The sequence below is a fragment of the Drosophila grimshawi genome, unplaced genomic scaffold, assembly GCF_018153295.1.
Source record: "Drosophila grimshawi isolate 15287-2541.00 unplaced genomic scaffold, ASM1815329v1 contig_311, whole genome shotgun sequence".
In the NCBI taxonomy this organism is placed as follows: Eukaryota; Metazoa; Arthropoda; class Insecta; order Diptera; family Drosophilidae; genus Drosophila; species Drosophila grimshawi.
The window spans coordinates 21307167-21321576 of record NW_025063098.1 but is presented as its reverse complement, the minus strand read 5'-3'; the positions used below and the strand labels follow the sequence as shown (position 1 = coordinate 21321576).

The window sequence follows — 14410 nt, the reverse complement described above, 5'->3', positions numbered from 1 at the left end:
ATATCTACAGTTTAATTCATAAATATACATACACAAATGCATATGTATGTAGATGAATGTGTGCGTTGGCAATTAAACATAAAGAAGGATTTCAGGCCACTCCCGTTGGGGAATAGCACTTCCAAAGCTCATTTGAAAATTGCTGAAATAAAAATACAAATGTTTATTTAAAATGCCGGCAAATTGCCATGCGAAATCGAATTCACGACTGCAGATTGAAGCAGGAGCAATTACATAGCAATAGCAGAGTCAATAGCAGAACAAATGAGTGCTCTTTCACTCAGCTTTACTCTGAGCAAACAAATTATCATTGGATTATTTGTAGTTGTAGCAATATCAGAAAGAATAAGAGCATTGCATCCGAACTGTACAGATTGTGCTATTGCTAAAACAATCTCTTATTTTATTTGCTTTTTTGCTCCGCGTAACTGCTACGTGAGTTGTTGCCTAGTCTGCTATTAATATTCCATTAGGTACATTTTTCACCTTTTTTATTCGACATTTTCAATCAACTATCAACTATTTGTATAAGCACAAGATTTTAGCTCTCATTTTAAGATTCACAATTGAATTTGTTCCAATATGTAAAATGTAGAATCAATTTAATACTAAGATGATACTCAATAAGTAGACTCAGATGCTTTTTTTCAAATTGATTTTGAAATATCTGCACTTGTTCACATGATTAATCACCCAATATTTTACTCACCATGTTCCAAATCTTAGTCTATGATGAACAAGAAAGAGAATGTCTTCTTTTAATTACATAATTTTTTATTGGGTTTTATTCATAATTTTAATTTTTATATAAGCATGTTTTTGTGTATTTTTCTTTTGATCTTATTTTAAATTTAGGTTGCGCTGTGTTTTTAATACATTGAAGTAATGATTTAACTAGTTATTTGGTAATTGCTTGATATAGTACATACAAATACATACATATCTATATATATATATGCCAGTTGTTTATTAACCATGGCTTATACAGTGTACATCGATTGATTATGTTTTTATTATATATATTTAATTGCCTGCTTATGGAAACCAACAGCTTATTATTGTTACGATTATCATACATAACTATTTGATATTAACATACATTTGACCAGCAATGATAAATTAAAGCAAACTAAAACCGAATTATATTAAGTTAGCTTCAATTGGATATTTACAATAAACTAAATTGATAAAATGGCTTAAAAGTTATTGAGCAAGTGGGGCATTTACAATGAGAACGGTGAGAGAGTGATTGAAGATAGGGTATAAGTTTAAATATTTATAAGTAGCTTATGCCAAGCTGCAGAGCTTGAGATTGAAGCACCCTAACCACCACCCCCATACCTACATATTTAGATAAGCGAGCCCCTACAATAAGTACGTATATATATATATATATATATATATATATATATATATATATATATATATATATATACAAAAGCTTCAGGAACAAACTATTCAAAACTTTACAGCTTTTCATCGATTATGTTTATGAGGCACAGTGAGCCGTCCTCCATTTCGTTTTTGTTTTTTACTCTCGTTTTCTTTTGTTGTTGTTGCCTTTGTGGATAGCATTGAAACCAATTGATGTGCACTTAGCCGCTAATCCTTTTGGCAAACTTTTCAATAGAAATTTACAATGCAACTGGGAGTGGGCGGCATGGGCTGGCAGCCATCACTGGACCAGCTGCTCAGTAGGAGTGCGCCTTGTGGATTATCGATTTATCCACAGCAGCAGTGGGAGTCGCAGCCTGACTCGCACCATCTTTGCGTTCCACGCAATTGTTGTTGTTGTTGCTGTTGTTTTTTGTGCGCAGCTCAAAAGTGCTGGAGGAGGAAGGCGGCGGTGTCGCAATTGCTGATAGCGTTGAGCCGACACAGTTATTTGCGAGCATTTGCTGCTGATGCTGCTCCGAATCGAGCTCCTCATCGGCCTCCACATCGATGGCCGCATCGTCGTCGTCTGTGCCCGTGGCTTGCGGCTCCTGCTCGCCATCGGAGTCCGTTTCGAGAGAGCAGAGTCTCAACTGGAGCGCAGGTATTCGCTGCGGCATTGACAGCATCCCCGTTGGCAGTGGCGGCTTCAGCAGCGTCATTGGCGCCGCCAGGCAACCCACGTTCTATACCAGCGACGACAGCGGCGGTCGCGGTGGGCTATTGTTGCGGGCAACTGCCGATGCATAATACTGCATCGGATGATGATGCGGCGGCGGTGGTGGCACAAATCCAGCTGTGGTCCCATCATGATAGAGGACAGGCACACGCACCAGCCGCTGGGCAGCATGTGCCATGTTGGCCATGTTGGCGGCTTCCAGCTCGGCGGCCAATTGGCGTTTCCATTTGTTGCGTCGATTCTGAAACCAGATCTTCACCTGCGTCTCGGTCAGACGCAGTGAGGCTGCGAGTCCCGCACGCTCCGATGAGCTGAGGTAGCGTTTCATGTCGAACGTGGACTCCAGTTGGAATACCTGGGCGCGTGAGAAGACCGTACGCGTTTTCTTCTTACGCTTGGAATTGCTGCCGTCGCCGTGCGGTGATGAACTGTCGGATGGGCCATCGGTGCCATCGTCTTCCTCAATGATTTCCTCGCCATCATCGTCTGACTCGTTGGAGCTGGTGGGCAGCATGTAGCCGGCGCTCGTATGAGAGCCCGACAGATGATGTCCATGATGGGAGAGCCCGCCGGCGCTGCTGCTACTGGTGGGCGTGCTGGGCTGATGTGGATGCTGTAAATGCTGCTGCTGGGCAGCATGTGGATGCTGTTGCTGCTGCTGCTGGTAGAGTGGGTGATGTGTGTTGTGGTGCGATCCAGCCAAGCCGGGTGGTGGTGATTTGCTGGCGTGTCCATTGCCCGCATTATTGCTGTTCGCATTGGCAGTGCTGTTGTTGTTGTCGTTGTTATTGTTGTTACTATTGTTGTTATTGTTGCCGCTGCTGGGACTTAGGGATGTGGGCGATGGTGGATTTTCCGTGGTATTTGTAGAGGAACTGTCTGCAGAGAGTCAAAAGAGAGAGAGAGAGAGCAAGAGAGAGCGCATGAGTGACAGAGCATGACTCGAGTATATAGAGAGAGATGGAGGGATAGAGAGAGAAAGAGAGAGCGCTTGGCCTGTGCAATATTTTTTAGTTAATTTAACTGCCTGCCTGCCTGCACATGTGTGTGTGTGTGTGTGTATGTGTGGTTGGGTGGGTGTTGTCGTATTTCCGCGTATGAGTATGGAGGCGAGGGTGGCTGCTTTAAGGGTTGTTTAAGACGCGGTATGTGTCTGTGTGTGTGTGTGCTGCTGCACAGATTTAAGCTGCAACACTTAACCTCACACTTGCCTTCGTCTTGTTTCTTCCTTTCTTTTGTTATTATATTTGTGTGTGTGTGTGTGTGTGCCTGCAATCCAGTTAGCGCGCAGACGCGGAGAGCAATTGTCCTCGCACAACTCCCACTCCCCCCAACCACACAACATATATGGCTACATACAACTCTGAGTATTTGTGTGTGTGTGTTAAATTACCATTTAAAATGGCTGTCAGTCAGGTGAGCAATTCTATTTTTATTGAGCTTTTAGTTTGGAACCTATTTGCAAAGTTTAAATTGCTGTACTTTGCTCCATATGCATTTAACGACCCTTCCAATGCCCCTCACCATACAAGCATAGCATACAAGAACAATTTGTTCACTTCAAACTTGACTAGAAAACTCTGAGTTGAATTAACTAAATTCCGAAGCCTCGCGGGGTGCAAAACTTAAGGCCAATTTACATGAGCAAATGCAATTGCATTGACTTCTAATGCTACAGGCCCAATCAAGTGGGCTTTAAGCAGCATAGTGGCATATAATAGCCTCCAAGCCCACTAGTGGCGAATACCTCGCGCACTTAATACCCAACAAAGGGAAGGCGAGCTTGTCAAACACTTTGTACTATGTGCCCCGCATTCGTAACTCGATACTCGATTACAAATTGCAATTAATTGAAAATGGCGATTACTGCAGCCGTGTATTTCTGAATAGCGGACACTCTGCCCCAAGTGGCATGCCACATCTTGGGACTATGCTAACCCATCCACTCGTGTGTGTGTGGGGGTCTTTTGTACAATGTGTTGCCTGCCTCAGGGCGCACTTAGTGCGAAATGCATTGCTCGAATTCTTGTGCGCATTAGTCAAGTTTGCGCCACCAACTATGCAAATTAAATGTAATGCTTTAAAGAATGCCAGCCAATGCACATTCCTTACTCAAGAATTCTAGTTATTTCTGTAGCCCTCTTAGGGGAAATTAGCTAAGCTGCGAATTATCGGCAGCAAAATGCGATTGGGAATGGAATGACATGAAATTTAATTAAGCGACATAAATAAATAGTCAAATGCACTTTTAAAGCTAATGCTTCAGCCAGGTCTATCAGCTGATCCATCTACAATATCTTGTATCTAAATATTTAAGGCTCCAATTTATCTATTAATTTCTTTGAAATCTGTTCCGTATTCTAATCCAGTACTCTTGAAAATATTACAAATTCCTATTCCTTAAACTTTCACTTGCATCTATCCAATTTCATAAATACTTCAACTGTGTAACTTTAATAAGTTGATTGTATTCGAGCAAAAAGGAACTTACCATGTGTTGGACTATGGAAGGGCATTCGCTGTGGTGCCCAGGGCCAGCCAGGTGGGCATAGAGCAGCATAACGTCCAGCCAGAGCGCCCCATTGGGAGATGAAACCCAATCTGAAAATAAATAGAAACAACAATGATGCAAAAAGCAAAGGTTAGTAAATGCCATAAATTATGCAGATTTATAATTGCCGTAATTTCAGCTGTACGGTATTTAGACCATTAACATGAACATTTAATATATATAGCCTGATGCCGACGGCAAAAAAGTTGCTGGCAAACTGAGATAAGCTAGAAAAGTATCAAAGAAAGAGCGACCCTTAAATGCTAAGCAACCCCACACCAGATAACCGCCATAACTGGCAACAGCTGCTGCGAATTTTGCTCCCCTAAATAACTCACATATTTAATATAATATACATATAAAATATATATAAATGTTTGTATGTATGCCTGTGTGGGTGTGTGTGTGTGTGTGTGTGTGTATAAATGCCGGCGTCCATGTAACCTTGTTAGGTTGCTTGCTTAAAAGCATCTTTATAAATACATTTATTTATTTATGTTAGACGCAGCAAAGTTTGAAAGACGAGAAACACTTTTTGGCGTTTACGTTATAATGTGTTCCATATACGAGATATATATATATATTTATATATATATGTGTGTGTGTGTGTGTGTGCGGGGGGTGGTTTTGGGGGCTTATTGTGCTAAATCAAAGTTTTCAAGTCAAATCATTCAGGCAGAAGCTAATGCAAGAGGTAATTGGAAGAAAGCTGCTTTTGTTTTACCGAGGGGTAGCACATCTGTGGATGTGGGGTTGGTGGAGAGTTATTGCCTGGTTGTGGCACTTAAGAGCTTTTCTTGTAGCCACCGCACAACCACCACGACGACCACCACCACTCAAGCAGTCCGGCTGGGCAATTTGATTGATTTATTGATATGTTTAAAAGTCTCTCCGGTGTTCTTAAGCTTCCCACGCACTCAATGAACTTTGCTGTTTAACAATGCGCGCGGGACCAGCCGCAGCCACAGTTACAGCTACAGTTGCAGTTGCACTGCAGTACATTCCCACCAGTCTAAAATACCAATGGCTGAACACAATACGAGCCCAAGTTTGCTTTTGGTATTGTTTTGTTTGGTTTGTTTTCGTGCTTGTTAAACCCTTTGACCGTTTTGCAAGTGACCCGTGGCCAAGCAGCAGACTGTGATTTCATTTTGAACACAGCCACCCCCCCAAAAAGTCGCCCAACCACCCTTCAGACAGACAGACAATGTGCTGGCCAAGTTGTGTGTGACATTAACATTTAGCTGACCTCTTTCTCAACGGCCAAGGTGCAGGTGTGTAAATCAATAGTTGTCAAGCTCTTTCTCTCTCTCTCTATCTCTCTTACTCTTTCTGTCTCAATCTCTCTCTCTTTTACTCTCTCCTTTCCTCTTCTACGTTTTGTAAGTAATGTTTTTTTCAATTAAATTTACCTTTTGCCCCCGCCCGCTGCTAAATTATGAACCACTCCCTCCGCAAGCGACGCTTCAAAGGCTTCCCCAACTGGCTAACTGGCTATTTGGCTGCTTGGCAAGCTGACGGCTCAAATCACTTCTAATGGGCTTCATGTTTACAACGTCAATTGAGAGAAAGCCGATTTTGCTCTCGTCCAAAAGATGACGCCCTAGCAACTCCTCAAATTACAGCCAAGCAGCTCAAATGAAACAAGAAATTAAAAATGAAAAAAAAACGAGAAGAAATTACCTCAATTACTGCGCGAAAATGGTGCTCGTTGAATGCTGTCAACGGAAGGGGCCCCAATGAATTGCAAACAGCTTGTAGCTATTTGCTTTACTAATTATCCAAATCAAAGGCTCCCCGACCCAAGTCCGAGGCATTTGTTTTCCGCCCAGCAATGAAATAAATACAACATTCCATCGCCCGCGGCTACCACAGACTCACAGCACGTCTCTATCTCCGTTTTCATTGGTGTCACTTTGTGGCGGAAGTGGATGACCATGTTTAAAATTCAACGGAGTGGGTGCGCTACAGCAAACCGCCCCCGGATCTGTCAGAAGTCAACGTGGAGCGACCCAACAGCGCCCTCCCCTCACTTCTCAAGCCAACAAATGCCTGTTCCAGCTCAAGTTGATGCATGGCTGTTATTTCTCGTTTAATGAATTGTTTGCGGTTCTTGCTTTGGGCTTCTTCCACGTCGCTGTCATAATTCTTCTTGGGGGCCTTTTGTGCTAGGATAAAAGTGTGCTATGCAATTGAGTTGTTCAACATGGCAGTCTACATGGGTTCTACGCCTTGTTTTGCTATTTTACCGAAAGGTCCTTGCAAGCTTGGGTCTACTTTGGGTCTTAAAGAGCTTTGATGTTTTGCATGGTTAGGCATGGGTAGAAGGTCCCAACTCAATATGATATAATGGTTGAGTTTCAAAGAAAAGAGATTTTTCTAAAAAGTTTATGAAAACAATTAAGTAAACCCCATTCACTATTTTAATCAAAGAAGCTAATTGTATAAATATTTTAAAAAACCTATTTCAAACTTATAGAACGAAAGTCAAATGACCAAGACAACAATATATATTTAAACCAATTGATTACAGAATTTGAAAAAGAATTTGAATTTGACACTGAGTTAAATTTATTAACATCTAGCACAGATACCGATTTTATTTGTACAAAATTTCTCAACTAATAGTCTAACAATTCCAAATCAGCATTTGAGCAAAATGCATGGTTATCCTTTATTATTTCCATTTACTTTTCATTTAATCTGCTCATTTGAGAATATTGCATGTTTAACTCAATAATTTCCTTACTTAGTGGCGCAGAAGCCGAATCACTTCAATTGCTTCATAAGCTTAACTTCTTCAAGTGCCCGCAGATTTCAACACTTCAATGCTCTTTGCTTAGATTATTCGACCCGACAGCTGCCTTAACCAGGTCAGCGAAGCCACTTAAGTGAAAACCGCCCGAAAAGCATATCACATGCAAAACGACAATTGTCGCACAAAAAATTAATTTAAATAAATAAATTTAAATGTTAACAATGAGTTCGTGTGTGTCTGTGTGTATATTGTGTGTGTGTTTGTGTGTGTGTGTGCACAGGCCTAAACCGCTTAGGATTCGCTCATGTATAAAAGATTTGCACACGCTAATTGGCTGCATGAAGGCCCCGAAATCGGTAAAAATGCATTGCCTAACCACATTATATTTGGTATTTGTGACATTTTGAACGGGTGTCAACGGTGCGGGCACTCGACCCGACCACAAAGTAGCCAAAATATTGAACAGCAGCTCACAGTTGACTGGGCAGAAGAGGGGCTGAAGCTGAATCAGTAGCTAACCCGGTTGGCTTACTTTTGTCATTAAACGGGATTAGCATGAAAATATTGTCAAATATATATGTATGCATGTACAATATTATATTCGATGGCGTGGAGCGGCTTAGGCTAAGACTGCCACTTGAAAAATGGTGACATTTGTGGTGAGCGCAAAATTAGTTTTTTGGTTACGCCACAGGAAGTCGCACAAATGACACGCGCCCAAAAAGGAGTCCAAAGCCCAAAGCCAAAGTCAAGCCTCAAATCTAGATGTGAAATCAGTGCATGATGCACTGCGAATATGTTTTCATTAAATGGAAACAAAGTGTGCCCGACATTACATCTAGATAAAAACGTCACAAATCGCAGACCACTTCACCACTAAATGCCGCTTCAGTTAATCCCTTTTGTGATAGATTAGATATCACAAAACCGCGCGCAATGCAATGGGACTGAAATTGGATTGTAATTACTCCACTATATAATTATATTGTCATGCCATTTATTCTCGTTATCCTTGTACATGAACAAAAAAAAACAAAAAAAAATATATATATATATATATGAAGAGTAAAAAGAGCAGCGCACAATAGACACACACGTACTAAATAGTACATACGTTTCCTGGACTTGAGCACCCCTTCCGTTAGCTGAGTAGTCCCTTTGTTGGGCGCACTCACAAGCATATCAGGTTACAGTTACAGCGCTTAACTGCGTTCTTTGCTGCGCCATAATTAAACCGCAGTTGCAGAGCAGCGCAACTTCGACAGTAGCTGACCACTAATTAAAAAACGTAATGCCAATGTCAAAATACGCGTTTGTATCACACAAAAAAAGGTGGCCCAGGTGAAAGTCCCTCATCAGTATAGTATTTAAGTATAGGTATTTGTATTAAACGATCACTCAGCATTTTTGGTGCGCTTGCATTAATCATTCGAGAGACAGAGAAAGAGCAACCAACTTCGATGATCAAGTGATAAGCCCGTCACATAGCCAGCCACACGTCAGCTGTAAGCGCCAAACAGCAGGAGTCAACACTTGGCCCAAGAGCGAGGGCGATCCTCGCTCTTAATTGGGGTAACCAGCACGCGACCCTCGCGAGCGGACTCCCTTATCGCTGCATCGATCGGTGAGCGCATGCGTAAATGAAATGAAAATGATCATTATTAAAATGAAAAGAATAAAAGAAACGCACAGGAAAGCTGACAAGAACCAAAAAAAAAGAAGAAAAAAACTGTCTGCTTTGCATGTGTCCGGCGAGCGCATAAAAAGTCGGGGAGTTCAGCTCATAACAAAAAAATGAAAAAAATTAATAATAAAAAAAAGTGCAACATTTTTTTAATTCAACACATGCTTTAATCGAGCAATTCGAAATTTGATCACTCGACTCATGTCCTTTTTATGCGCATTTAAATGCCGGCTAACTGGGGTTAGCAGGACACCGTTTACTTTTCATACATATCAACTTATCGATGAGCTGCATTCTCAAATGTAGGCGGCCCTCAATGACTGTCTACACACACAAACACACACACACACACATACACACACGTATGTAGGTCAGTTCAGTGAGGGTTCATTCATTTATTCAGTACAAAGTTGTATTCATACATTTTTACATGCCGGAATATTTCCAGACAGTTATGCATATGTATATGTTTTAGGATATTGCATTGAATTTCATTTGCAAATGTTGCGAAATTTGATACTTTCGTAAATTGCATAGCCAAATTAAAGGAACCGGTATCGATTTATAATAGTATTCATTATGCGTCCAATGGTCAGTTTGAAGCGGAAGCGATACGATTAAAATATCTCTTATTGTGCAACACAAGAGGATCTCACCAGTCAAAATTTCTGACTCAATATATACTAATGGCAAAATTCAAATCTTATATAACTGATAAAGTATCAGAGCTGGAATGTTTGTTATTATTTTTTCAATTCAAAATCGTATTCTGAATGATACGTATCACAACTTTTTGAAATTAATTGCAATCGTTAGAAGGATTTTAGTTATGCACAATATGATTATATGTCAATTAAGCTGATTGTGATGATTATCAACAGTAGACTAAATGGTAGCAAATATACATTTACTTTACTTTCAGACAATACGCTACTTAAAATTGTGCATTTGAAACCTCATCAATTGGGTAAATTATAAGTCATACTAAGTAAGGCAACCTTTTGCATCCTTTTTATCGCCAGCCACTCATCTCGGCAATCACTTAGGGTGTCCTGTGACATTCACTTTTCAATCTAGCTGCATTTCCATTAAAATTTCTATCTTGGCAATCAGCTCAAACAACAACTTCAACTACTCCTCGTTGTTAGACAGTATGCGTGTGTTTTTCCACAGAACAGATTTGCGTCACCTTCAGACAACTCGAACCCAATGCTATTGTTTTTGAATACCTTAAGGATTACACAAAATTTGTTCAATATTTTCAAGGAGCAAAGAATCGAAACAAAATCAGGTGAAATTGTAGCCGCTTAGGCTCATTGAAAACTGAGGGAACGCTTGACTTTTTGGATGGGAAAACAAAGAGCAGCACTCTTGGCTCTTAAGCCGGGTCTAAACAGCTCTACAAGTGCACCTGAGTAGCTGTCGAACACTAGAAACAGTAGCAAACTCACCTTGAGAGCATGGCCGCATCCTGTGGTCCGCCCGCGCCGCCTCCATGCGGCAATTGTGGCGTGGGCGTTATCAGCGCTGTGGCGCCATTCTTTCTCGCCGGCTCGCTGCGACTCAATATGCTGGAGATGGAGAAGCTGGTGAAACCGTTGGAGCCGGTGCTGGCCTTGTTGCCATTGCTGCTCGTATTGCTATCATTGCTGTTGGCGCCAACGGAAGCCGCTGCTGCTGCCACTGCGGCTGCTGCCGCTGAGGCACATGTGCTATTGTGGTTCACCATCTTGCTGTTGTTGTTATTCAAACTGTGGCCGAGCTCCTCGCTGGCGCTGCCATTGCGGTCCAGTTCCGGAGACTTGGGTGCCATTGCGGCCAGTGCGGGCGGTGAACTTAATCGATCTGCCAGATGTGTGGGCGCCACAGCATGTTGCAGCAGCGCGGGATGCTGTGCCGCATGAGCCGGATGCAGATGTCCAAAACTGTGTAGGGCATGATGCAGCGCGACAGGATGGCCGCTGAGCGAGCTGAGATGATGCTGCAGATGATGATGGAGCACCGCCGGCGGCACAGCGCCATTGGGACTGTGATGATAGTGTGGAACCGCGATGGCTGACGTTGATGTGGGCGTGCCAGCGGTCGTGTTGGGCGTGGAGCGGTGCGTCGGCGTCGCTGGTGGCGAGCTGCCATCAACGGAGCGCGCCAGGGGACTCTCGCGACCATTGCTCATGCCGGCGGCACCTAACGGACTCGGCTCCGGACTGGACACCACACTGATATCAACTTCGGCCTCAGAGGAAGACATTTCGCACAAAAGCACTTTTTCTATATTCACTTTCAATTTTCAATATTTGCAATTGTTTCACAATGTTTTCTAAATGTTTCGATTCAGACACTGGGCTCAGGTGGTCAATTGGCTCATTGGGTGCGAGTTGAGCACTGAATGACGAGCATCTAGCACAGGACTTTAATTTACTCAGGTGGCAACCGGGACGTCTGCACCGTTTGATCAACGATTCGCATTTAAATTCAAATGTTTGCTGTTAACAGGCGCAAAGTCCTCGACGCGTCTGCCTGCCTCTCGACCTCTCTCACTCTCGCACTCTCTCTCTGTCTTTCTCTCTCTCTCTCTTTATCTCACTCTCTCTCTCTCTAATGTCTCCTCAGTTTGTGTATGTGTGCACGTGTATGTGTAAGCGATCGTTTAGTAATTTTATTGTTTAAGTCTCTGGATTTTTAACCCCCGGTCGTATCGTAGAGCGTGTGCGCCGACTGCCTGCTGCGGCACTCAACTGAAACTGAAACTGAAAATGTGCTAAACACAACTGAACTCAGCTCGGATGGTTGGTTGGCTGCCTGCCTGTCTGCCTGCCTCTGTTGGCTGTGAAATTCTTTTGGTCGTTGCGCTAAATGGTTTTCCGCAAGTTTACACACACACACACACACACGCACACCTAGAGGGTGAAGCAGAGATAGCTATTCCATTAAGATGGGAGGGTGTCTACATGCATGTATATATAAGAGTGTCTGTGTGTGTGTGTGTGTGTTTCTGGCGCTCTCTCTTTTAATCATGCGCGCTCTTTCTCACAGGGGTGGCTCTCTCAGCGCTCTTCTTTCTTTTTTTTTTTTTTGTTCTGGTCTGTTTCGATTTCCATTCCATTTGCTGAGTTGCGTTTCTGTTCGCTTATTTCGACAATTGCGCTGCAACCGCATCGACAGTCACTTTGCGAATATTCTTCTTTTTTTTGTCGCTCTTCGTAAATTGTGACAATAAAAATAAAAAAAAAAAAGCAAAACAAAAATCACGAGCAGAAAGTTTCAATATGAGCCTGAAACACTTGGCAATTGAAACATGTCCAAGTGGGGCGCGCTTAGCCTTCGTGCACCTAAACGAATGTGTGTGTGTGTGTATGTGTGTGTATTTGTGTGTATGTGTGGTGGGCATCCATTGAAATGCCAATATAAAATCAATCAATTGGCACCCAACAAGGGTCAAGTGCTGCTCTGTGTGCAGTTCTATTGCTCCAAAGTGTGCAAACCATCTTAATTGATGGCAGTTGAAAGGTTCCGTTCGGGTGAATTGAGCTGCGTATTAGAAAAGGCTTAAGTTGAACATTTACTTGGCCATATTTAACAACCAAAACAAGCCAGTTGTCTGTGTGAAAGGCTTTATCGTTAGCTAATCGCACAAGACTAATATAAGTAGCTGTAAAATACCGTTCACAAGATAAAGATAGTTAATCAGTATTCATTTATGATATTTAAATACTACTTTTTGAGTCACGCAAAAGTATTTTATAGAAATCTATAAATTCTTTCTATTTATTTATTTTAGCTGATTTTATTATTACGACTAGGACTAAATAAAGTTGAATGATAAAATCGCTGCATATTATTTATTTAAATTTCGAAATATTTATCACATCTGTGATTTATTTAATAAATATTGAAATCTCAGCATAATTCTGTGAAACCAATACAACAGCGCAGCGGATTGAAATCACGGCACACTCATGTTCTATTCCAAAATGTTTCCGGTTTGCGAACAACCCCCACAGAGCACAGAGGCAGCCATTTTTACAAAAGCTGAGCAAACTTTGCAGACAAACGAGAGCAAGAGGAAGCGAAAGAGACAGAAAGAGAAAGAGAGGGAGAGGGAGAGAGAGAGAATGAGGTAAATTGAATTTTTAAATGCTTTCGACTGAGACGACCACGAGGCATTCAAAAAGTGTTGCAAGCAATTTGCACAAGACAAAAAAAAAACGTTATGCGAGGCAATTGCACACATAGCAAACTGGCAACTGAGAGAGACACAGCCACCAAAAGAGAGAGAGACAGACTGAGCAAGAGAGAGAGAGAGAGAGAGAGAAAGAGAGCGAGTGTGTGCGTGTGTGTAGAGCGATACTCAATTTGTTGAGAGTGGGCGTGTCGCTGGCAAGCCAATGGGAACTGTCCGCGGCCACCACTACCGCTCAGCTGACACCGCCGGCAAATAACTAAAAACATTTGCCACCAAGACGGCAACGGCGGCACAGAAAAATGCGTAGAAATTCATGCGCAATTACATTTATCCTGTTTAGAAGATTGCTTTGCCAAAGTGCGTCTGGAAGAGCTGCCAGCCACCGCAAATTTTGGCGCTGTTTCTCCCCCCCAACAAATACACACCATATACTTGTGTGTGTATCTGTGTGTGTGTGTGTGTGTGCGTGTGTGTGTCGTGGGGAGAGGTGCTGAGAGTTTTTCCACCTGCTGGCATTGCAGCGTAACATATTTTTATATAATTTCCCTCTACGCTTTGCTTGTTTTTGATTCGTTTTCATGTTAGATTCCGCAATAAGAACATCCCATTGAAAAGCAGCCCGGAACGATTTCAGAGAGTACAGCAGCGACGACGTTTAGTTCAAAAGGTGTTGACACTTAGGCGCTGCCCCACTTTAATTTGAGCTGAATGCACAAATGGAAATCGCGTTACTTCTCTTATAAAGGGGGTTGGCTGGGTCTGGGTCTGGGCCTGGGCAGAGGGCAGAGGGCGTCACTTATCGCCTCGTCAATGTCATTTGGGCACTCTTAGTGCCCAATAATACTATCTGTGTGTGTGTGTGTGTGTGAAACAATTTCATTTCTGTTTCAGTTTTCGATTTCGAAATCAGATTTGATTTGAGTTCTGTTGGGTCTACTACAACCATTATTTGCCGGCATTAATTAGCCAAATTGACATTGGCACGTCAAAAAGGATGCTAATGCTAATTTGAATGGATGCATAAACAAATTAATATCTCACCAAAACACATGAAGTTAATGAAAGTGTTTCGCTTACTCACAAAACTAGCTCAGGATATTTCGATATGTAGTCCAAATTAT

At 42.2% G+C, this 14410-nt stretch overlaps 1 protein-coding gene across 1 annotated transcript; it reads right to left on the bottom strand.

Annotated features, from left to right (window-relative positions):
- Positions 1-1475: 1475 nt before the first annotated feature.
- Positions 1476-11678, bottom strand: LOC6568399 (homeobox protein Hmx). The gene is made up of 3 exons (XM_001994857.3): positions 10558-11678; positions 4605-4714; positions 1476-2992 (listed from the first exon to the last, which is right to left on the bottom strand). The coding sequence occupies exons 1-3, from the start codon at positions 11352-11354 to the stop codon at positions 2121-2123; spliced, it is 1779 nt and encodes a 592-aa protein (XP_001994893.3). The 5' UTR covers positions 11355-11678; the 3' UTR covers positions 1476-2120.
- Positions 11679-14410: the final 2732 nt, after the last annotated feature.

Excerpts from the sequence above, each read along its gene's own strand:
- LOC6568399 (XM_001994857.3), bottom strand. The coding sequence starts at position 11,354 with ATGTCTTCCTCTGAGGCCGAAGTTGATATCAGTGTGGTGTCCAGTCCG. Across the intron at positions 4,715-10,557 it reads GATGCGGCCATGCTCTCAAG|ATTGGGTTTCATCTCCCAAT; the intron begins GTGAGTTTGCTA and ends ATTTATTTTCAG. Across the intron at positions 2,993-4,604 it reads CTTCCATAGTCCAACACATG|ACAGTTCCTCTACAAATACC; the intron begins GTAAGTTCCTTT and ends GACTCTCTGCAG.